Genomic DNA, 23,190 nt, shown 5'->3' with positions numbered 1-23,190 from the left:
AAGGTTATGGGGAGAAGGCAGACGAATGGGCTTGAGAGGAAAAAATAGATTAGCCATGATCGAATGGCAGAGTTGACTTGATGGGCTGAATGACCAAGTTCTACTCCTATAACTTGTGAACGTGAGCAGACTTGATGGGCCGAATGGCCTAATTATGTTACTGTGCCCTATGAATTCATCTTATGAACAGGAATGATCTTTAAAGGCAATTATTGGAAATATACTGACCCAAGAAAGGGTTTCACCCTATAGTGTGGATTGGTATCTCCAAGCCGAAAGACGGGCAGCTAGCCCAGTTACCTGGATCCCATTTAGTTCACGTTCACAAGTTATAGGAGAAGAACTAGGCCATTCAGCCCATCGAGTCAACTCCACCATTCAATCATGGCTGATCTCTGCCTCCTAATCCCATTTTCCTGCCTTCTCCTAATAACCATTGACATATGTTCTAATCAAGAATTTTGCCTTAAAAATATCCACTTTAGAACCTGGTCTATGCTTTCAGGATGTCAGGGGCACCCAGAATGGCATTGTTGGATTGGACTGGCCAGGGCTGGTTCATACACATCCAGACCAATATCAGCTGTTGGTCTTAGTAAGTGGATCTCAGTGGCAAGCACATCATGTGGCCAAGAGGAACTGGAAAACACCACCTGACTCCATAACAACCTGGGCCTTGGCTACTGCAGCTCCATCCCCCCAATGCATCTATATCTCAGCTAGATGGTATCGATTCAGACATGGGCTGTGTGGAGCTCACTGTCAGACACCACTCTGACATCTGAATGTTAATGAGGACTTGGACTGGACTAGACTTGGTGGCAATGGCTGCTAGGTGCTCGTACCATTTACAGAGACAATAAACACTCCTGTAAATTTAAATTACACATGGTTTACAGTGAGCTTACTATCATCGACTATTGACTATCATTGAACGTACAGTAGGATGAGCGTTTGATGGCACTGGGCCTGTACTCGCTGGAGTTTAGAAGAATGAAGGGGGACCTCATTGAAACTTACTGAATAGTGCAAGGCCTGGATAGAGTGGATGTGGAGAGGATATTTCCATTAGTAGGAGAGTCTAGAACCAGAGTAGCCTCAGAATTATAGAACATTCCTTTAGGAAGGAGATGAGGAGGAATTTCTTTAGTCAGAGGGTGGTGAACCTGTGGAATTCATTGCTACAGAAGGCTGTGGAGGCTTTCAATTTATATTTTTTTAAGGCAGAGATAGATTGATTGTTAATTAGTATGGTTGTCAGGGGTTATGGGGATAATGAAGGAAAATGGTGTTAGAAGGGAGAGAAATATCAGCCATGAATAAATGGCAGAGTAGACTTAATGGGCCGAATGGCCTAATTCAGCTCCTATCACATGAACATGCACTGGAACGTCACGCTTGGGGGGAAGGAGGAACATTTGTTATAAAGAGAAAACAATTTGCAGTGCTTGTAACAGTAACAGTCTGTGTACATGCACAACTCTGTGTTGGAAACCAACTTACCCCATTATCTCCGAGTATGTCCAGCTGTTTGATGAGTTCATGGATGGACACATCCTGTGAAGAAAGGTAATCCACAGAAACTTAGCATGTTAGGTGTTGCAAAAATAAATTAAAAAAATCAACCAGCATAAATCTAACAATGGTTTTTAACCCAATTAACATTTGCTTTGTATCACACATCCCTCTGAATGTATCACAGAGACAGCAGGTCATGGTGAGAATGTAGGGAGGAAATGCATAGAATGTTCCTATTGCCTTCAGGAGAAAGGACATAGCACATAGATGATTTCACACTGTTGGAGGTGGTATTGGGGCTGGTGCAGAGAGTTCTGAAATGTTGACAAATGTAGCAATATATACATGGAAGCAGTTGGTCTCTCTGATGACACCAGGATAGAGATGCAGATTTGACTTCTGAGATTTCACATGGACACAATATGTCAACATGTTATTCTGGACCAGGGTTTGAAATGAAGCTGGTTTAATGCAATACAAGTCTTTCCTCAATTGGCAGCCGTTTCCTATTGGCAAATGTGCCACAGCATAAAACATATGTATTTCAATAGTAATTTCCAATCTTAGGCAGGCTCAAGGAGATTGGGAAAGAGCCATGGGGCAGGACGACACTTGACTTGGGTGGGTTCATTACTCTGACTATAACAGAGCAGTGAAAAGGAGCCTTACCTCTGTATCCAGCCCCTGGAACTTCTATCCTCTATACGCCTGAAGACCACATTGGAAGCAAATGTTCTATTCATTGCCGCTTTGATAGCAATTGCTAAGGGAGAGGGATGAAGCTCTATTGTTGTATTTGCATTCAGAACCCGGACCTGGAATGGGGTTCTCACGAACTGGGGGTAACATTGTTCCAAAAGGACACCAAATAAATGTCTTTTTTCAGGCTGACGTCAATGATTCAATTACATTATTTGAGGGTGAGACGAGAGTTGTTTGAATTTTCCATCAATAGTCACAATTAGGACAACAATTAAAATGTCAGCACATCCCTCAATGCCATTTCTTGCTGCATCTGTCTATGTTTCAACTTCTAAAAGCTTTTACATTTTAAAATGTGAACTCATACAAAGGGAGGTTGGTGTATGGACAAGCTGCCAGAGGAGGTAGTTGAGACATGGACTATCCCAACATTTAAGAAGCAGTTAGACAGGTACATGGAGAGGACAGGGTTGGGGGAATATGGACCAAATGCTGGCAGGTGGGACTAGTGCAGCTGGGACATGTTGTTTCCACGCTGTACCACTTTATGACTATAACTCCTAATGTACAGTAAGCGTTGAGGTAGACACAAAATGCTGGAGTAACTCAGTGGGACAGGCAACATCTCTGGAGATTTCTCCCCAGAGATGCTGCCTGTCTCGCTGAGTTCCTCGAGCATTTTGTGTCTACCTTCGATTTAAACCAGCATCTGCAGTTCTTTCCTACACATATGTGTTGAGGTGCTGTGTATGCCTTTGTGGCTCATTATCCTTCACCTTGAGTAGCTCAGATTACACAGGGAAATTAAATGTCAATAGATGAATGTTGCATTGCCACCTTTCAAGCAATCAGTGATGCATTCTGTGTGTTGGTCCTCCAGGCCTTCATTTATTGTCAGATGCAATGCAATGGAACTGGACGAATTCAACCATTCTTTGAAAGAAAGGAATTAGACATTCAACAGTAACCCCACTTTTCTTGCAAACTACAAGTCACAGGAACTTAAGTGCCAGCAACCATACACCAAAGAATAGGAAAGACTAACAGAGCATTGAGGGATGGGTGATAATTACAGAGGAAGGTAATCATTTGTTTTAGAAATAAGGACAAATTAGATTGTTGAATGCTTTTTAAGCAAACTACAAATGACTGGCCAGAACTAAACATTGCAATTCATGCCAATTTAATCACTAAAGGGCAATTGACTTCCAAATGCATTTGTTTCTGACAATGGACAATTACTCTTGTAGATATATGTGCATACGTGTGCATGTGTACCAATTAAATGCAAGTTTGGTACCCAGCAGAATAGATGCTTAATCCTATTGTAGCAGTCTACGTAGGAGGAAGGCAGAGGCATACTGATTTGTGGTAGAGGTAAGTATATTAAGGTGGAGGATGGAACTGCAAATGCTGCTTTACACTGAAGATAGACACAAAATGCGAGTAACTCAGTGAGATAGGCAACATTTCTGGAGAGAAGGCATGGTTTTCTTCTCTCCAGAGATGCTGCCTGTCCCACTGAGTTACTCCAGCATTTTGTGTCTATCTGAAGTATATTAAGGCTCTAGGAATGATCAGGCCTGATGCCAGATGGAAGTGTGGGAATTCCATGCCTGACATTCCCTTTGCTTTTCAACATGAGAGGTGGTAGTTTCCTGGAAATCACCAGGGAAACAGGAAGAGATCTACAGAGGGAGTGACATTTGCAGTAGAGATTATGGGCGTTTGGCCCATCATGTCTTTGACAACTACCAGCTGGATTAATCCGAAAGTCATCATCATGCTCACTCCTCCATAATCCTGAATTTACAAAGTTCAAGCAGTGACACAGATGTTTCACTGCCAACAAACTTGATGGTGAACAATTATAGCACTAAAATAATCAAATGATATAACACCGAAAGACTATTTGATAATCATGCTTAGGAATGACTTTGTGAAAGAGCCATCCATTTACATCAACCCCTTTGTTCTTTCCCCACAGCTCTGGAAATAATTAAACTTCAAATATTTATTTTGTTCTCCTTTGAAACCCATCATTTCATCTTCTTTCAACGTCCTTGTAAATCATAAAAATTAAAAATGCTACTGAAACTGATTAACTCGAACGTAGTAGAACCTTGGCCTTAACAGTAATCTACCCAAATATGATGTGTGGCGTAAACAAGACAAGCAGGAAATTACTGTTATTATTACAGAGTTAGCCGCATTTTTTGCAGGGTCCAATAATGTTAATTTTTCACATAATCGATGTACCATTCCATAGATTTAAATAAAATATCAATTTGATATATCCATCTGCAAGAAATCTTTTTTGGTGGATAATGGGGAATGTATGTCCTTTTGTCTTGCCCCCGTCATCATTTTTGTCATTTAATCTTTGTGATTACTATCATTCTTAATTTCAAGAAGGGAATTTGATTTGGAGATGGGGCAATACATACCTTCACACCTTCCTGCATACAATAGATCTGAAGAGCACTCACACCTTCTGAGAAAGGCGTGATCTGGAGGTTAAAGGCAGGAGATCTCCTTTCCCTCTCCTGCAAGCGGAACAAGCATAAATAACAAATTAGTAAACATTCAATCAGTTCAAGGAGACCACACTATTTACAAAATCATGGATTGATGCTTTTGGTGCATTTATCTTTGAAGATTACACAGTGAAGTTGGTACCTGTGGGTGAAAGAGCATTTGTAACCAAGTATCAAGTGCTCCAGATGAAGAGGTAGCAAAGCTAAAATTAATTAATCACCTGAATAATAACCCACACAGTTTAAGAGTAAATCATGGAGTCATACAGTGGGGAAACAGGCCCTTTGACCCAACTTGCCCACACCGACAAACATGTCCCACCTACACTAGTCCCACCTGTCTGCATTTGGCCCATATCCCTCTATCCATGTAGCTGTCTAAATTGTAGCAAATAATGTGATGTTTTAAAGGAAAATGACAAGACTATAGAGATGCAGTCTCAGTAGCACCAGAGTCAGTTTAAGCAATGATATGAAGTGACACTAACAGTGACAACCTTTCCTCACACATTGTGGGGCAGCCCACATCAAACAAACTGTTACGTATCGGAACAAATTTCCAATTATAACTCATGTTCTGCTTGCCAGGAATATGGCTCCAATCACTCAATCAATTTTTAATCAGGATGTGTTAAGCCTACATACACTTAACTCTTTATGGCTGGCTTAGTCAGCCACAAATTAATGGAAAATTAACAGATACATTTTAATAAGGTCTGACTAAGCTATTTAACATATTACAAGGGTTTGTGAGGGTAAGTATAGAGAGTCCATTTCATACAGAATCAAGAACAATATTAAGCCAGGAGTTAGTTTAGTTTAGTTTAGAGATACAGAGCAGAAACAGGCCCTTTGGCCCACTGAGTCCATGCCGACCAGCGATCCCTAGCACAATCCTACACACTACAATTTTACCAAAGCCAATTAACCTACAAACCTGTACGTCTTCGGAGTGTGGGAGGAAACTATATTTCTGTGGGAGAAATCCCATGCAGGCCATGGGGAGTACGTACAAACTCTGTACTGACAGCTGCTCCCGTAGTCAGGCACAAATCCGGCTGCTGCGGCTGTAAAGCAGCAATTCTACCGCTGCGCTATCGTGTCGCTCCTAACATTCATGTCAAGAAGCAATTCTGAGCTCTGCAATCAGGGGCTGGTCATAGACACACAGCACAGAAACATGGCATTATCCCACCAAATCCATCAAATACCACTCTCCACTACACTATTTTATTCTCTTTGCAATCTCATTAATTTTCCACCAATTATACCACGCAGTGAAATCTTCACATCACCTCCAAACAGATGATGTTAGTTAAGAGTTGTAGAGAGATTCAGCATCTAAACAGGCCCTTCAGCCCACCAAGTCCACCCTGACCATCAAACTACTCATTTACACTGATCCAACATTAATCCCATTTTCTATTCTCTTCATATCCCCATTAGCTCTCCCCAGATTCTATCACTTACCCAAACACTATGAACAATTAACCTACCAACCCACACGTCTTTGGAATGTGACAGGAAACACGAGCACCCAGCAGCAGTACAATCACAAGTAGAACATGCAAACGCCACATGGACATCACTGGAGGTCATAAGTTATAGGAGCAGAATTAGGCCATTCGGCCCATCCAGTCTACTCCACCATTCAATCATGACTGATCTATCTTTCCCTCGCAACCCCATTCTCCTGCGTTCTTCCCATAACCCGTGACACCCGTACTAATCAAGAATCTATCCATCTCTGCCTTAAAAATATTCATTGATGGCCTCCACAGCCTTCTGCCACAATGAATTCCACAGATTTACCACCCTCTGACTAAAGAAATTCCCCCTCATCTCCTTCCTAAAGGAATATCATTTTATTCTGAGGCTATGATCTCCGGTCCTAGACTCTCTCACTAGTGGAAACATCCTCTCCACATCCACTCTATCCGGGCCTTTCACTATTCGCTAAGTTTCAATGAGGTGCCCCTCATCCTTCTAAACTCCAGCAAGTGGAGCCCTGGTGCTGTCAAATGCTCATCATGTGTTAATCCACTCATTCTTGGGATTGAACCCGGATCACTGGAAAGTGAGGACGGTGGTTCTGTCCGTTGTGTCACCAGGATGCTCCTCCACCTGTAACACCATCTCCCAAAATAGAAAAGGATCTTTCAGGTCTGAGACTGAGATGTTGCTGGATAAATTCAGGAAAGCGGAATAAAGGCAGGAAAATAGAGCTAATGCTGGTGTGACATGATCTAATTGAATAATGGAGTTTGTCCAATTCATTGACTGGCCTTATCCTGTTCCTGATCTATTCATTTGTCATTTATTTTATGGTTTTTGTGCTGTATCAATGAAGAAGGCTTTTATATTAATTAACGCTTGCCAACATGACATATAAATCATAAAACCCTTTCTTGCAACTTCATCTTACCTCCAGTTCCAGAATGCGAAATTCTAACAACTCGTTCTGGTCTCGAGAATCCTGAATTTCTTGTTGCAATCGGTTCAACTCGGCATCCAGTTTGTCAATCTGTAAGGAAGGATATTGAAAATTAAAATGCCATGACTGTAATTATAAACCTGGTCACTGGTTATAGAGTCATGAAGTGTAGAAACAGGGCCTTCAGAACAAATTGCCCACACCGACCAACATGTCCCCTCTACACTAGTCCCACCCACCTGCGTTTGGCCTATATCCCTCAAAACCTGTCCTATCCATGTATCTATCTAAATGTTTCTTAAACGTTGCTATAGTATCTGCCTCAACTACCTCCTCTGGCAGCTCGTTCCATATACCCAGCACTCTTTGTGAGAAAAAGTTATCCCTTCAGGTCACTATTAAATCTTTCCCCTCTCGTCTTAAACAAAGTCCTATGGTTTTCGATTCCAGTACTCTGGGCAAAAGACTCCATGTGTTTACCCTATCTATTCCTCTCATGATTTTGGCTGCTTTATGCAAGTTACTTTGGAAAGCTTGCCGTAATGTTTATTTGTTCGGAAATACAGCATGGAAGTAGGCCCTTCGGCCCAACGAGTCCATGGCAACCATCATTGAAACATAGGCAATTTAGGAAAAAAATGGGTGCAGTAGTAGGCCATTCGACCCTTCGAGCCAGCACCGCCATTCAATATGATCATGGTTGATCATCTAAAATCAGTACCCCATTTCTGCTTTTTCCCCATATCCCTTGATTCCTTTAGCCCTACGAGCTCTCTCTTGAAAACATCCTGTGAATTGGCCTCCACTGCCTTCTGTGGCAGAGTATTCCACAGATTCACAACTCTCTGGGTGAAAAAGTTTTTCCTCATCTCAGACCTAAATGGCCTACCCATTATTCTTAAACTGTGACCCCTGGTTCTGGACTCCCCCAACATCGGAAACATTTTTTCTGCATCTAGCCTGTCCAATCCTTTAAGAATTTTATATGTTTCGATAAGATCCCCTCATCCTTCTAAATTCCAGTGAATACAAGCCCAGCCGATCCATTCTTTCATCATATTTCAGTCCCGCCATCCCGGGAATTAACCTGGTGAACCTACGCTGCACTGCCTCAATAGCAATAATGACTTTCCTCAAATTAGGAGATCAAAATTGCTCACAATACTCCAGGCACGGTCTCACCAGTGCTCTGTACAACTGCAGTAGGACTTCCTTGCTCCTAAATTCAAATCCTCTCGCAATGAAGGCCAACATGCCATTAGCCTTCTTCACTGCCTGCTGTACCTGCATGCTTACTTTCAGTGACTGATGTACAAGCACACTCAGGTCTCATTGCACCTCCCCTTTTCCTAATTTAATTTTCCTAATATTCAGATAAAAATCTGCCTTCCTGTTGTTGCCAACATCGAACTGCTTTTACCACTAATTCTATTTTATTCCACTTTCTCACAATTTCCCTACAGACTAGGTTCAATTTATAGAAACCAATTAATTTATAAACCTTTGGGACGTGGGAGGAAACCGGAGCACCCAGAGGAAGCCCATACAGTCACAGGGAGAATGTGCAAACTTCACACAGACAGCACCCGAGGTCTGGTTCGGAATTTGGGTCTTTGGCACTATGAAGGCCTGTCCCAGTTGTGCGACATTTAGGTGACAGCTGAAAAATAGTTTGTCACGTCATGACGTGGGCGTGATGCGTGGTGAGGCGTGGTGACGCATGCAGTGACGCACGGTAACGCGCGGTGCGTCCCTGTCGCCCCAGGATTTTGGAATGTTCAAAATCCAGGGGCAACATTTGGGTGTCTCATCATGTCATGCGCCCTGCCACACGATGACGTGTGCTGTCCTGTGGGCGACGCCCGGTTAGGGTTGGGGTTAGGGTTGGGGTTCGGGACCACAGATGGGGTGTAAAATATTCTTCCTTCAATGCACGCATTTTAAACATTAATATATTAAAATTAATACAATAAAATCAATTGTGCAAATGAAAAGATGTCTGAGTCGTTCAGTTTTATTTATAAATGTATTCGTCCGCTTCCAGATCTAATCACCGTCTCTTTTCACAGGGATGGGATCAGTGAGTGTAGACTGAACTCCCCTCTCCCCCCCCTACTGCCCCCATCCCTCTTCCTCCACTCCCCCTACCCTTCTCCCCTCCCCTCTCCCCCCCCCCCCCACCCTTCTTACCTTCCCCCCTCTTCCCCCCTTCTCCCCGCTCCACTCTTCTCCCCCTTATCCCCCTCAGCTGGAAAGAATACAGAGAACATTTATGAGGATGTTGTCCAGACCCCAGGGACTAAGCTACAGGGAAAGGCTGAGCCGGCTAGGAATTTATTCTTCGGAATGCAGGAGGATGAGGGGCGAGGGTATGAGGGGGATTCCCCAGGGTAGGGGGATCTAGAACCAGAGGACACAGGTTTAAGGTGAGGAGGGAAAGATTTAATAGGAAACTGAGGGGAAACTTGTTTTTACATAAAGGGTGGTGAGTAATATTGAATGAGCTTCCAGAGGAGATAGTTGAGGCCGGTACTAGCACAGTGTTTAAAAAAAACATTTGGACAGTTACAAGGATAGGATAGGTTTAGAAGGATATAGGTAAATCGCAGGCAGGTAGAACGCAGGTAGATGGGGCATGTTGATCCGTATGGGCTGAAGGGCCTGTTTCCACATTGTCTGGCTCTATGCCTTTCCATGACTCTAATCAAAAAGGGCAGTGCTTCTGATCAAAGATTTACACTGAAGAACAGGTTCTAAAGTTTATAGCTATTCCTTCATTGTAATTATATTATTGCGAATGATTCTAGCGGCGGCGCGACTCACCCGTTGCAGCGGCCCCTACAGCCTGTCTGTCTTTTTTTTATTTTTTGTCTAGTTAAATGTAGTGTTTGGTGTTTTTTAATACTAGTTTTAAATGTGTATATGTGGGGGGCGGAGGGGGGGGGCAGGGGGAAACTAATTAAAATCTCTTCCCTGTCTGGGAGACCCGACCTTTTCCCTGTCGGGTCTCCGTTGTCGTTGGGGCCTAGCACCGTGGAGCGGCCTCCAGCCTGAACGACCCGGGGGCTCGGGAGACTGCGGAGCTGCGGAGCTGCGGACTACTCACCATCGTGGGGCTGGCCGGCCTCGGAGCGTGGGGAGCGGTGGTGACTCGCTGCTGCGACTCGACTCCTGGGGCTCGGAGGCTCCAGCAATGCAGCCGCAGGTCTGGTGGACTGGGACATCGGGAGCTCGCGGGTCCGGGGGGAGAGACCGCTTCCCGGAGCTCCCGCAACGCGACTTCTCCAGCCCGTGTCGTGGGGTTGGAACGACCCGGACCGGGACCGTACATCACCTGGCGCGGCTTCATGGCCGTGGGACTCACCATCGCCCGTGGGGGTTCTAACCTTGTACTTTCAGACAGGGAGCGGGGCCGTAAATCGCCCCGCGCGGCCTAAAATGGCCGTGGGACTTATCATCACCCGCCTGGGGCTTGGACATCGGGAGAGAAATTGAGAGCAGGGAAGAGAAAAGACTTTGCCTTCCATCACAGTGGGTTCACTGTGATGGATGTTTGTGTGAATTTAATTGTGTGTATGTCTGTAGGACAGTCTTTGTTTGTATGGCTGTGTAAACGAAATTTCGTTTGAGTCTCACTGAGGCTCAAATGACAATAAATTTGTATTGTATTGTATTGTATTGATTTGAATGCCAGGTTTGCTGTATTCCATTTCCAATATGACTGGCCTATTTTGATCTGTACAGCTGGAGCCACTTATTCTGACTCACTCTCGCAAATATCAATAACAATTCATTAATTATTCCCGGTTTTCCATGACTGCACATTCATGCCCGGAAAACGATTGTAAAAATAAAGCTAAAACACAAAAGACCCTGGAAATAAGGTGCAATTAATAAATAATTGTCATGAGAAGTTGATATGGATGTTGTTATTTGCAGGATGGATTGAATGTGATCAAGCAGTTACTAAAAAGTGCTGCTGCCCCACAGGTCCAGAGACTCAAGTTTAATTTTGACTCCTCCTGTTGTATTTAGGTGAAGTTGGCACTTTCTCTCGGAGACGTCATGGGTTTTCCATGGTCGTCACGGGGAGAATGGTTCCACGGTTAGTCCAGTTTCCCACCACATCCCGAACACATAACTGATGGGTTAACTGGTGACTGTAAATTTCCTCTAATGTAGGTGTGAATCAGAGTGGAACTGATGGGGACGTGAGACAGACTGGATATCAGGGAAATAAGATGGATGGAATTGCTCTGAGAGTTGGCATAGGACTGAGGGGCCAAATGGTCTCCACATTCAGTGTGAGAAATATCAACAAATCAAACAGTAAAGGGGGAAAGGTCTCCGGGGAAAGAAAGTAAAGGGAGAAAAATCTATACAGCAATTATTAAATTAGTGAGAATGAATACAATCTATGTGTAGGCACAATGAACATCAATCCAAGTTACTTTCAACGTAACTAGTGTCAAGGTTGAGACTGTAAAAGCCCGGTGATTAAGTTTAAAATAACATAATAAAGGACTTTAAAAATACACGTCTAGAAACAGTTCTTACTGCAAGTGTTAGAAATACCTTTTCCAGAAGTTCCTGATTTCTTTTTAAAAATAGTTGCTTTTCTTCAACCCATTTTGAATCCTGTTTTTAAATGAAAAGTTAAGAAGGCATAAGAAACATTCTGGAGGAAGAATGATACATTGGCTTGATTGTTTAGAATTTTACATTAAAAAGGCAATTAATCTTCATGACCCTTCTTCACGACTGCATGTCACCAATGACTCTAACTGACTTTTACGGGTGCAACCTAGAAAGCATCGTGTTAGGATGCATCCCGACTTGGTTTGCAACGGCTCTGCCCAAGAACACAAGAAAGTGTAGAAAGTTGTAGATGTCGTCCATTGTACAAACCAACCCCCTCCATCCTCCCAATCACCTCAGCTACACTTCATGCTGCATTTGGGAAAACAGCTAACATAATCAAGAACCATTTATATCCCAATGATTCCATCTTTTCCCATCTCCAGAGACACAAATCCTTGAAAATATATATCAGCGGATTCAGAAATAGCTTCTTCTCCTCTGTTTCCAGACTTTTGGACGGTCTTCCCAAAAGCTAAGGGTGTAGTTTCAACCATCTTCAATGCAGCCCTTGGACATTATCATATCTGCACTTTATAGCTATAACGGACGGAGGACACACCCGGAAAGGCCCAGCTCGCCCACCGCAGACTAGGCACTTGCCTGCCGCGGATCGAGGGCCCACACAGCGGATCCGGAACTCATCTGGAGGCCCGGCTCACCCGCCAAGAGTGGAAGGAGTCAGACGGAGGGCCGCTAAGCGGACCAGCTGCGGGAGGCAGTGCAGTGCCTTGATGGTGGAGTGGACCGCAGGAGGCCCTGCAGCAGCCTGGGGCTGTGCTAGGCTGAGCGCCAACCCGAGAGGCCGAGCACATGGACCGGACATGGCCTACAGTAGTTGAGCAGCAGTGGAGGACACCAGAGCTATGTTTGGCCAAGCCGGGACTTTGAACTTGATGTAATGACATCAAACATGGCGGCGCCAGCATTATATGCAAAATGAAATGTTTAATTGCATTTGTGACGGTAAATGTACATTGAACCATTGACCTCTACAATGCTGTAAGACTATATTCTGCACTGGTATTTTTCTCTTTGCTCTCTTACTTTTGTAGGGCTTGATTGCACCCATGTATAGTATGATAGGACTGGATAATGTGCAAGATTTTTCCACTGTATCTCGGTAAACATGCCAATAATAAACCAATACCAATACATTAATTTTTAGTTACTATTCTCTCCAATCCTCAGGACATGCAATTATCCCTAAGTGCTGATCGGACATTAGACAATAGACAATAGACAATAGGTGCAGGAGCAGGCAATTTGGCCCTTCGAGCCAGCACCGCCATTCAATGTGATCATGGCTGATCATCCACAATCAGTACCCCGTTCCTGCCGTCTCCCCATATCCCCTGACACCGCTATTTTTAAGAGCCCTATCTAGCTCTCTCTTGGAAGCAGCCAGAGAACCTGCCTCCACCACCCTCTGAGGCAGAGAATTCCACATTATTCCACCATTAGGCCTCATCATCATTAATTAGGTAAAAATTAGGGTTCACAGCATTGGTTGGATGTGATATTAAACAATGCTCTCATAAACACAACAGAAATGGACAAGAAATATAAAGCAAAAATGTAAGAGCAATTCTGTTAACCTGCTGCATAGAATCCACTCACATGGAAACTAAGCAATGATTCTAATAGCAATTGATACCTCTAGAATCAATAGCCAAACAAAGTTCTCAGTTTACCCATAGCAATTAACAATGATACCTGCTAGATCTATTGCCTTTTATGGATCAAAGTTCCTCAACTGAACATTAGCAATGGGATGAGATCCAATATAAGATGGCTGCCTTTCATTTAAGGGCTGCAACCCATATCTTCAGCGCACAGTGGAAACTGGAAATCAATGCAGCTGTTTTTTTCTAAAAGCTGACTGGGATTAGGGCATGATTTATCATGACAGGGGCACCAAGAATTGCATTTCATGCACAATTGAAATAGGTGACTTCTAGTGGCCAGGGAAACTACATTAAGTTTAGTTTAGTTTAGTTTATTGTCATGTGTACAGTGAAAAGCTTTTGTTGCCACCAGCTAAGTAGTCAGCGGAAAGACAATACATGATTACAATCGAGCCATTTACAGTGTATAGATACATGATAAGGGAATAACGTTCAGTGCAAGGTAAAGCCAGCAAAGTCCAATCAAAGATAGTCCGAGGGTCACCAGAGGGATTCATTTGTTTACATCAGTGCCCTCTAACAAGACAAGACACTCATAGATGGCACCTGCCAAATGCCAGCCTCTTTGCCCTAGAGCTTCCCCTTATGTCCAACTGTGGCAGCCCAAACCTTAACGGATGCGTTGAGCCAACTTGTGAAGTTGGTGAGGAAAAGGTCCTTGAACAGAGGTCGGCTTGTTGTCTTCAGCAGCCTTATTGTTATGCTACATCTTCTACTTACTGCCTAATCAGCAAGGGGGAAAGGTGGCAACAATCAGGCCATTGCCATCTCAAACTGAACAACTGAGGCATGAAGCTGATTGGCAAACACCAAGAACTAGATGGCCACCTTCATTCAACAGTGCAGATTTTCCATGAACTCTCCAACTGACTCATTCCCCATGACTCTTTATTCTGATCTCCCCAACCCACATCAGAAGGCATATCAGTGGAAAGATGGGCTAAAGTTGGAGAGGGTCCAGAGGAGGTTTACAAGAATGATCCCGGGAATGATTAGGTTAACGCATAGGAGCGTTTGAAGACTAGGGGCTGTACTCACTGGAGTTTCAAAGGATGAGGAGAGGGGGTCTCATTGAATTGTACCAAATAATGAAAAGCCCGGATAGAGTGGATGTGGAGAGAACTCTTCCAGTAGCGGGAGAGTCTAGGATCAGAGGGCATAAACTCAGAATAAAAGGACATGCCTTTAGAAAGGAGATGAGGAGGAATTTCATTAGCCAGGTGGTGATAAATCTGTGGAATTAAATGCCAAGCCAAGCCATTGGGTATTTAAAGAGTGGAGTTTGATATGTTCTTGATCAATAAGGGTGTCAAAGGTTATGGGGAGAAGGCAGGAGAATGAGGTTGAGAGGGAAAAAAGATCAGCCACGACTGAATGGCAAAGCAGACTCGGTCCAGCAGTAGTCAGAAACCTCAGTATGTTTATCCTCAGTTACGTTCAATGCTTGGACAGACATTTTTGTTCTCTTACCTGTCCTTTCTGTGCCATGGCTTTTTCGAGGTCTTCAATTTTAGCTTTATACCTGAGAACTTCTGTTTGTAATTGCTCGTGAGCCTAATGAAAGTGAAAAAGTGTCATTAAAGCTGAGCGTAACTTTCATCAGCACCGTGCAAATAACAAGTGACCGGGAATCGTTTCTTCCAGTTTACTAGTTAAAGTATTGGGATTGTGCTTTTAAAAATATAAAAATTAAAAAAAATGAAACATAATTGGAATGAATGGAAGTTCATCTAATTTTTAAACATAAAAGTACTAGCGTAAGAGATTTCTTGGAACATGACGTTATGTGAACATGAAGGTAGATCTACAGATAAAATATCTATTGCTCTATTTAAAGTGCCCATTTTAAAACAAAACACATCTTATACAAGTAACTATTCTAAAGTTCAGGTTCTCCAACAATCTAGATAAACAGGACATTCATTTTTATTTTGACATTTAGCAAGGTTCCATTGTAAATGCATTATTACCTTAATTTTGATGGTGCTGGTTAAAAAGAATAACTCTCTCTGCTGCACTTCAAATTTCACCCTGGATTCTTCCACCAGGCTTTTAATTTACTAGAACATGTAATATCCCAAGGCAAACTGTCCAGCCTTTCTACACATCATTCCTTGAACTATATTAGCCTATTAGTCAAGTTTATATTCACTGGAATTTAGAAGGCTGAGAGGGGATCTTATAGAAACATATAAAATTCTTAAGGGATTGGACAGGCTAAATGCAGGAAAAATGTTCCCCATGTTGGGGGAGTCTAGAACCAGGGGTCACAGTTTAAAAATAAAGGCCATTTAGGACTGAGATGAGGAAAAACTTTTTCACCCAGAGAGTTGTGAATCTGTGGAATTCTCAGCTACAGAAGGCAGTGGGGGCCAACTCACTGGATGTATTCAAGAGAGAGTTAAATTTATCTCTTAGTGCTTGCTAATGGAATCAGGGGATATGGGTGAAAAAGCAGGAATGGGGTTCTGATTCTGAATGATCAGCCATGATCATATTGAATGTCGGTGCTGAGCCAAATGGCCTACTCCTGCACCTACTTTCTATGTTTCTATGCATGTTTCTATGTTTATGGGCCCAAAGCCTGGAGTGGCTCATGAAACCAAAATCTTTACTTTCAATGCAAAGTTTCAGCCAACTGAGCCAATCTATCAGGTGAAGCTTCTACAGTTCAGGTACATCATGTCCAGACTCGGACTAAAACTCCCTTGGCTCTGCACGAAACATGCTTTTCCATTTCCCAGTTCAACTGGCTCAGGACCTCTGTGACGGGGGACCATCAACACACATGCAGTTGTGGGCTGTGTCACAACTAGAGGGCAGCAGACCCTTCAATCACACTGAAAGGGCTTACAAACTCTGACATGTTTGACTTAAAACGCTGAGCTGAAACCCAATGCTTAACATCGAATGTGCATTTTCAAAGCAGTGTATTCCCCACTCACCATTTTAACCGTGACTTATTATTTTTGAAAATTATTTAATAATCACCTTTGCTTCCCGTTCTGCATCCAGGACCCCTCCCGTCTGCTCCTGAAGTAATGCATAAGCCCTTTGGAGTGCTTGATACTCCCTTGTTAATTGTCGAAAACGAAGTTCCGATTCTTCAGCTGCCAGACTCTTATGGTGAATAAAAAGTGAGTTAGCCTCCTGTGTGCCGTGCCCTTAAATCTTTACATATTAAAGTAATCAGTCAATAGTACAAAGGATTCTGCTGCTAGCAGAAGGTAGCATTGCAGGAGCCTCAGCCTCTTATCCAACTGGTACAAGGTTCGTGAGCAAACAACAAAGTATTGCAGGAACTCAGCGCGCCATTCAGCATCTGTGGAGGGAATGGACAGGCGACGTATTGAGTTGGGAGCCTTCTTCAGAATAAGCTCGAAGGTTCTCATTGCGCTTATATTAAAGATGAGACTGCAGGATGAAATCCAGGCCACGTGCAGAACGATTCGACACATTCGATATATATTGGAAGCAAGTGGATACTGTTATTGATTTTATGATTGTAAAAGCATGGTCAAGTTCACTGCAAGCAGAATTATATTGTGTGGGAGCATTTGATTTAGTAAAGTACATGCAGATTGTTACATGCAGAACCAACACAAGTTATATGAGCAGCATTAGGAGATGCAGCCCCTTGTATATACTCCAAAATTCCTCATTGTCAGCACCACTTTCCTACACTAACCCCACATCCCATGATTCTATCACAGAGTGACACACATCCAGGGCCGGATTCAGATGAAGAGAGGCCCTAAGCTGTTCCACTAGTGAGGCCCCTCCCAATCCCCCACCCCCACGACTAGAGGAAGATGGTCCACCAGATTGACACCGATTTGCAGCTGAGCGTGGCCAATGAGATAAGGGGCTGGAAAGCTGCGCTTTTTTAAATGTATTTATTTATTTCCAGTGCTAGTGACGAGTTATTGGCTTAAAACACTATTATTCTGAAATGGAGGGCAAGGAAAATGACTGAACGTTGTTTAGAGACTACAGTGCATTGTGACAGCATATGTAAGAAAGGCCTATGACAGTGTGAAAAATATTATACACCTTGCAGGGCTCTCACTTCATTTTTTTCTCTGTTGTCAGCCGGGCAATCTTGGCAGCTTTTTAAGTTGCCAAATGACAGTTTAGGTGGTCATGGCTCGGACGAAGTGCATAGTTACCAGTGGAAATTATGCTCAATGAAGCATTCACATATTATTTCTGCTTCAAACAAAAGTCACAAGCAAAACATATTCACCAATCAAGGCATGATATATACCACAATGACATGCAGCAAAATTATAATACAGTATCTCAACTCTTGTTACACGTTGCAATGAATGCAATTTCTATTATTTCAGGGAGTGATTCTGCGTTGGTTTTCAGCGGTCGTGGCGAGGCAGTGACCAGACAGCAATGGCGGCCAGATCTCCCACAATTCAAAACGAGGGGGAAAGTGCCCAGCGCCGACCAGTTGCCATGGCAGTGCGCATGCGCAGGGCGGCCGATGATGTGCTGGCCGTGGTTGTGCACGTGCGCAGGGGGAGGATGTGCTGGCCGTAGCTGTGCGCATGTGCAAGGCGGCCTGCCGTGCCGGCGGATGAGGAGCGAGCGGAGAGTGGATACCCGGCGGCCCGGATACGGATATGGATGGCGGGCGGAGATGGAGATTGACAGACAGAGAGAGATAGAGATTGAGAGGGGGGGCCGCCCAGAGTTGAACGGCAGGTGTCCTGCCTGGGCCAGAGGCCACGAGGCCCTAGGCTTCAGCCTATGACGTCTAGTGGTAAATCCGGCTCTGCGAGGCCCCCTAGGTCTCAAGGCCCTAAGCTTAAGCTTGTCAAGCTTATACGTAAATCCGGTCCTGCACACATCCATTACTAGCTTACTACTGCCACAGCTTTCTCAATTATATTTCCTTCCATAAGAATTCCATTCCATTCTCATGGTTTCTCTAGCTCCATTGTATTTGCACAAATTATGGATTGTTCCAATGTTGGGTTTCTGTAATTAGTGGAGCATCAGCCTCCATTTGCAGTAATTACTCACAGATGCCAGATGTCTGCTACTTTAATTCACCATCCCACTCACTCTCATATTTCTGACTGTGGCTTCCTGCACTGTTATAATGAGGCCCACAGCAAGACAGCAAAGCAGCACTCATCTTCAGCTGAGGCATTTTGTAGCCTTCTGGATATCAATATTGATTTCCTCAACTTGAAATGTCGTCTGTCCAGCTTCAACCCAAACTTTTGGCAGTGTGTCTGTGATGACTGCACATTCTCCCTGTGACTACATGGGTGTCCTCCCATATCCCAAAATGTGTAGGCCGATAGGTTAATTCTTATGGAGTGAACTTGCTTTTACAATCATAAAATCAATAACAGTATCCACTTGCTTCTAATATATATCGAATGTGTCAAATTGTTCTGCACGTGGCCTGGATTTCATCCTGGATCGTCCTGGGCAAGAAGGGCCAGACATGTTGCTGGCTAGGTGTGGCAAAGATCAGTGACAGCAGCCTGCAATGGGCCCAAGGTTAAGGATCTGAGAGAAGTCATGATCCTCACCTGCCTGGCCTCACACAAAAAATGCAGGTGAGGCGATATTTGAGGTCAGAGAATGACACATATCACAGCAAGCCAAAGACCTACAGGTTTGTAGGTTAATTGGCTTGGTAAATGTACAAATTGTCCCTAGTGGGTGTAGGATTGTGTTAGTGTGCGGGGATCGCTGGTCGGCGCGGACCCAGTGGGGTGAAGGGCCTGTTTCTGCGCTGTATCTCTAAACTAAACTAAACTAAAAAAATGCAATTTGGGTATCGGCCCTGTATATAGCAGAGATCGGGGAAAATGGGACGAGTAAAAGTTATTCTATGGGAAATACAAACACCAAGGTCAAAAATCTTGCTGCAGTTGAATTGTGCCTGTTTCACCATAGTTGATATCTACTGGGGAATTTTAGACGGAAATAAATTTACAAGGAGGAATGATAATCCTTCTGAAAACTGTGGACACAAATTTTCCAATTTTTCTTCTCTACATTTAGCTAGGTCTCCCAGTATATTATAAATCATACACTTTTATTTCTTATTTTAATATCTATACATTGTCTGAATTTTGGATGGTTTCCTTTGCTCACTTTGAAACCTTCATAAACTGGATCTTTCCTTCCATTCCCTGCTTAGGGATTTGCCTAAATTATACCTGACCTACCTTCAGAGATGCAGCACGCAAATGGTGATCTTCGGCCCACCGAGTCTGCGCCGACCAGTGATCACCCCAGATATTAGCACTATCCTACACACTAGGGGCAATTTACAATCTTACTGAATCCAATTAGCCTACAAACCTGTACATCTTTGGGACGTGGGAGGAAACTGGAGCACCTGGAGAAAACCCACGTGGTCACAGGGAGAAGGACAAACTCGATATAGGTAGCACCCGTAGTCAGGATCGAACCCAGGTCTCTGATGGTGTAAGGCAGCAACTCTGCTGCTGCACCACTGTGCCACCTTTCCCTCCACTTGGGGATGTGTGTATGCCCCACCTTAACTATCTCCTCATCGAGTATCTGCAATTCCTTGTGTCTTCTCCACCGCTACCAATGTCATGGTTTTATTGTCAATTGTTGATCTTAATGCCAGTTAAATACATTTCTGCTATTTTTTTCTGAATACTTTTCTGTAACAATTATGTGTGTGAGGATATCATGGTCTTGTCCCCAAGTACATCCCGTGTACAAGAGTTTGAACATATATATATACCCAACATGAGATTAGACACAAAGTGCTGGAATAGCTCAATGGGTCAGGCATCATCCCTGGACAAAAAGGATGGGTGACCTTTTCCGCCGATCTCCCAAAGGACCCATCCTTTTTCTCCAGAGATGCTGCCTGACCCGCTGAGTTATTCTAGCACTTTGTGTTTATCTTTGGTACATACCAGCATCTGCAATTCCTTTCTACACACCCAACGTGAAATTCTTATGCTTCTAATCTTTAACTTAGTGTGAGGATTACACCAAGATTATCTGAGACATGCACTTGTCTACTTATTTAGCATAGGAGCAGGTGCCCATTCAAGCCGTCTGATCCAGGGCAGCTCCCAGCAGCACTATTTCATCTATTCCATTCCCCTTCCCTATTCAGTTTAGTTTCTTGTCACGTGTACGGAGGTACAGTGAAAATATGTTGGTGCGTGCTAACCAGTTAGCAGAAAGACAATGATGATTACAATCGAGCCATTCACAGTGTACAGATACATGATGGGAATAACGTTTAGTGCAAGATAAAGCCCGTAATGTCTGATCAAAGATTGTCTGAGGTTCACCATTGAGGTAGATAGGATTGCTGTCTAGTTGTGGTAGGATGATTCAGTTGCCTGATAACAGCTGTGAAGAAACTGTCCCTGAATCTGGAGGTGTGTGTTGTCCAACAACGTATTCTATCCTTCACTTTCCATCATCGGCCCTGTACTTTTCTTACCGTTTACCTAGACCAAAGGAACATTTTCAGCAATCAATTAACCTTTACTGCATTGCTGAGACGTGGAAGGAAGCCGGACCACACAAAGGAAACACAGCAGAAGTGTGCAAACTCCACACTGACAGCTTCGGCAGTCAGGATTGAAGTCAGACCTCTGGAGCCGTAAGGCAGCAGAACCACCCGCCGCATCATCGAGCCATTTTAAAGTAATTTAAAGTAATTCCATGCGTATTTCTTTACACGCCCAGTTCCGCACTCTCCATCCCTGCCAAATATTCGGCATTGTCCTGATTCTGTTAAAATGATGCAGTACATCAGTTTATTAACTCTCAGGTTACAGGCACAGCTTTTCAGATTTTATTGCTCATTGTCCCGAGGATAGTAAATGGAAGAAGAAAGTGAATGAGAACAGAAGAAAATATGAACAGAAGGTGGCTATCAGGCCATTCAAGCCTGCCCCACCTTTTAACAAGACCATGGCCGATTGAGCTGTCATCAATGCATCTTCTGTGTCATTTCTATGTCCTCTATGTCTTGATCTATCAAACATTTATCCAGCTTCACTTTAAGTACTGTTAATGATCCAACCTCTACTACCTGCTGGGGCAGAGAGCCCCAGACATTCTCTGGAGTGACTCAGAGAAGAAGTTTTTGAGTACATGAGTTTTAAGCGATCAGCCCTTTATCTAGTAGTTATGACCCCCTTATTCGGGATTCACTGACTGGTGAAAACATCCCAGCATCTATGCTTTTAGTGTTTTAAAATAAGTGATTAAGGCCACCCTCATTCTTCCAAACTCCAAGGACAAGCATGACCTATTCTTTCCATAGACAATGAATGATCAATCATGTTGTTACAGAATGCTATACACAGCAGGCTTTAAAAATAGTTTTATAAGGTCTCTCGTTATCTCTATTTAAAACATCTGCATGAAGTGACCTTAAAATGTCATGAACTGGAATGAATATCATACCAGCGTGATCAAACAGGCTATTGGAATGCTGACTTTTACATCTGGACTAGATTACAAGGTGTAACACACAGTTCAGGTATTTCTTTGTCTGTACCACGTTAAAAACTATATCAAGTGACCAGTTTCTGTATTTTGCCAACATTGCTGAATGTGCAACTTCCCAGAAGCTAGTAGATAGTCTATTACATGTAGATAGTCACTCCAGGAGAATGCAGGCACAGGAAGCTTTTATTTATTTAAGAAAGTACCCTCGTTGTTGGCTTTCATTACTATTTTCCGGCTCCTTGGATGTAGATATTGAAACAATAGAGACCATGCCACAAGTAATAGCGGTGGCACAGTGGTCGAGTTGATCCCTTACAGCGCCAGAGACCCAGATTCGAATCCGACTACAGGTGCTGTCTGTACGGATATTGTACATTCTCCGCATGACCGCGTGGGTTTTCTCCGAGGTCTCCGATTTCCTCCCACATTCCAAAGACGTATAGGTTGTAGGTAAATTGGCTTGGTATCAAGGTAAATTGTCCCTAGTGTGTGTAGTATAGTGTTAGTGTGTGGGGATTGCTGGTCGGCACGGACTCGGTGGGCCGAAGGGTCTAAACTAAATAATGTCATCGCTGGTAGACACAAAATGCTGGAGTAACTCAGAGCGACAGGCAGCATCTCTGGAGAGAAGGAATGAGCGACGTTTCAGGTCGAGACCCTTCTTCAGACTGTAATTGCTGGTCAGGCCACACTCGAGGTGTGAGTAGTTATGGCCATTTAATCCCTTAAATAATATATTTTTGTTGGAGATTCAAATGCAGAGGAAAGGTTTAGAAGTATATGGACCAAACACAGGCAAGTGGGACTAGGTTAGACAGGGCATCTTGGTAGGTGTTGGCAAGTTGGGCCGAGAGTTCTGTTTCCATGTTTCATGACTCAATGACTCTAAGATGAATGCACTACTGATCTACGAGGGTGATACCCAGTCTCCACAAGATAAACTATATGAAGAAGTTATGCAAACCCATTTTACATTCCCCAGCAGATGGCAAAGGATTATATTATAAATTAGTTTATAGTCCAGGTGTGGTCCCGTTAAATTGATAAGAAGGCTCAAAAGATGCTGGAACCTTGAAATTAAATAAAAAGAGATTACCAGAGTTTATCAACAAATCAATCACTGTCTGCAGAGATTGAAGCAGAGTTAACTTTTCAGTGTCCTCTCTCTACAGATAGTAGT

The 23,190-nt window shown here is 43.4% G+C and overlaps 1 protein-coding gene across 6 annotated transcripts in view; it reads right to left on the bottom strand.

The window, feature by feature from the left end:
* Window positions 1-23,190, bottom strand: part of jakmip2 (janus kinase and microtubule interacting protein 2) — a 209,158-nt gene that overhangs the window by 30,709 nt on the left and 155,259 nt on the right. For all 6 annotated transcript variants that reach the window (XM_033029941.1, XM_033029937.1, XM_033029943.1 and 3 more), the window contains 6 exons: window positions 16,509-16,637; window positions 14,988-15,071; window positions 11,767-11,829; window positions 7,183-7,281; window positions 4,668-4,766; window positions 1,504-1,557 (listed from right to left, as the gene is read on the bottom strand). In XM_033029941.1, coding sequence (XP_032885832.1) covers window positions 1,504-1,557; window positions 4,668-4,766; window positions 7,183-7,281; window positions 11,767-11,829; window positions 14,988-15,071; window positions 16,509-16,637 — 528 coding nt within the window. The remainder of the gene's footprint in view (window positions 1-1,503; window positions 1,558-4,667; window positions 4,767-7,182; window positions 7,282-11,766; window positions 11,830-14,987; window positions 15,072-16,508; window positions 16,638-23,190) is intronic.

This window comes from Amblyraja radiata, chromosome 11 (genome assembly GCF_010909765.2).
Source record: "Amblyraja radiata isolate CabotCenter1 chromosome 11, sAmbRad1.1.pri, whole genome shotgun sequence".
NCBI classification, from domain to species: Eukaryota; Metazoa; Chordata; class Chondrichthyes; order Rajiformes; family Rajidae; genus Amblyraja; species Amblyraja radiata.
This window is presented reverse-complemented; position numbering and strand designations above follow the sequence as displayed.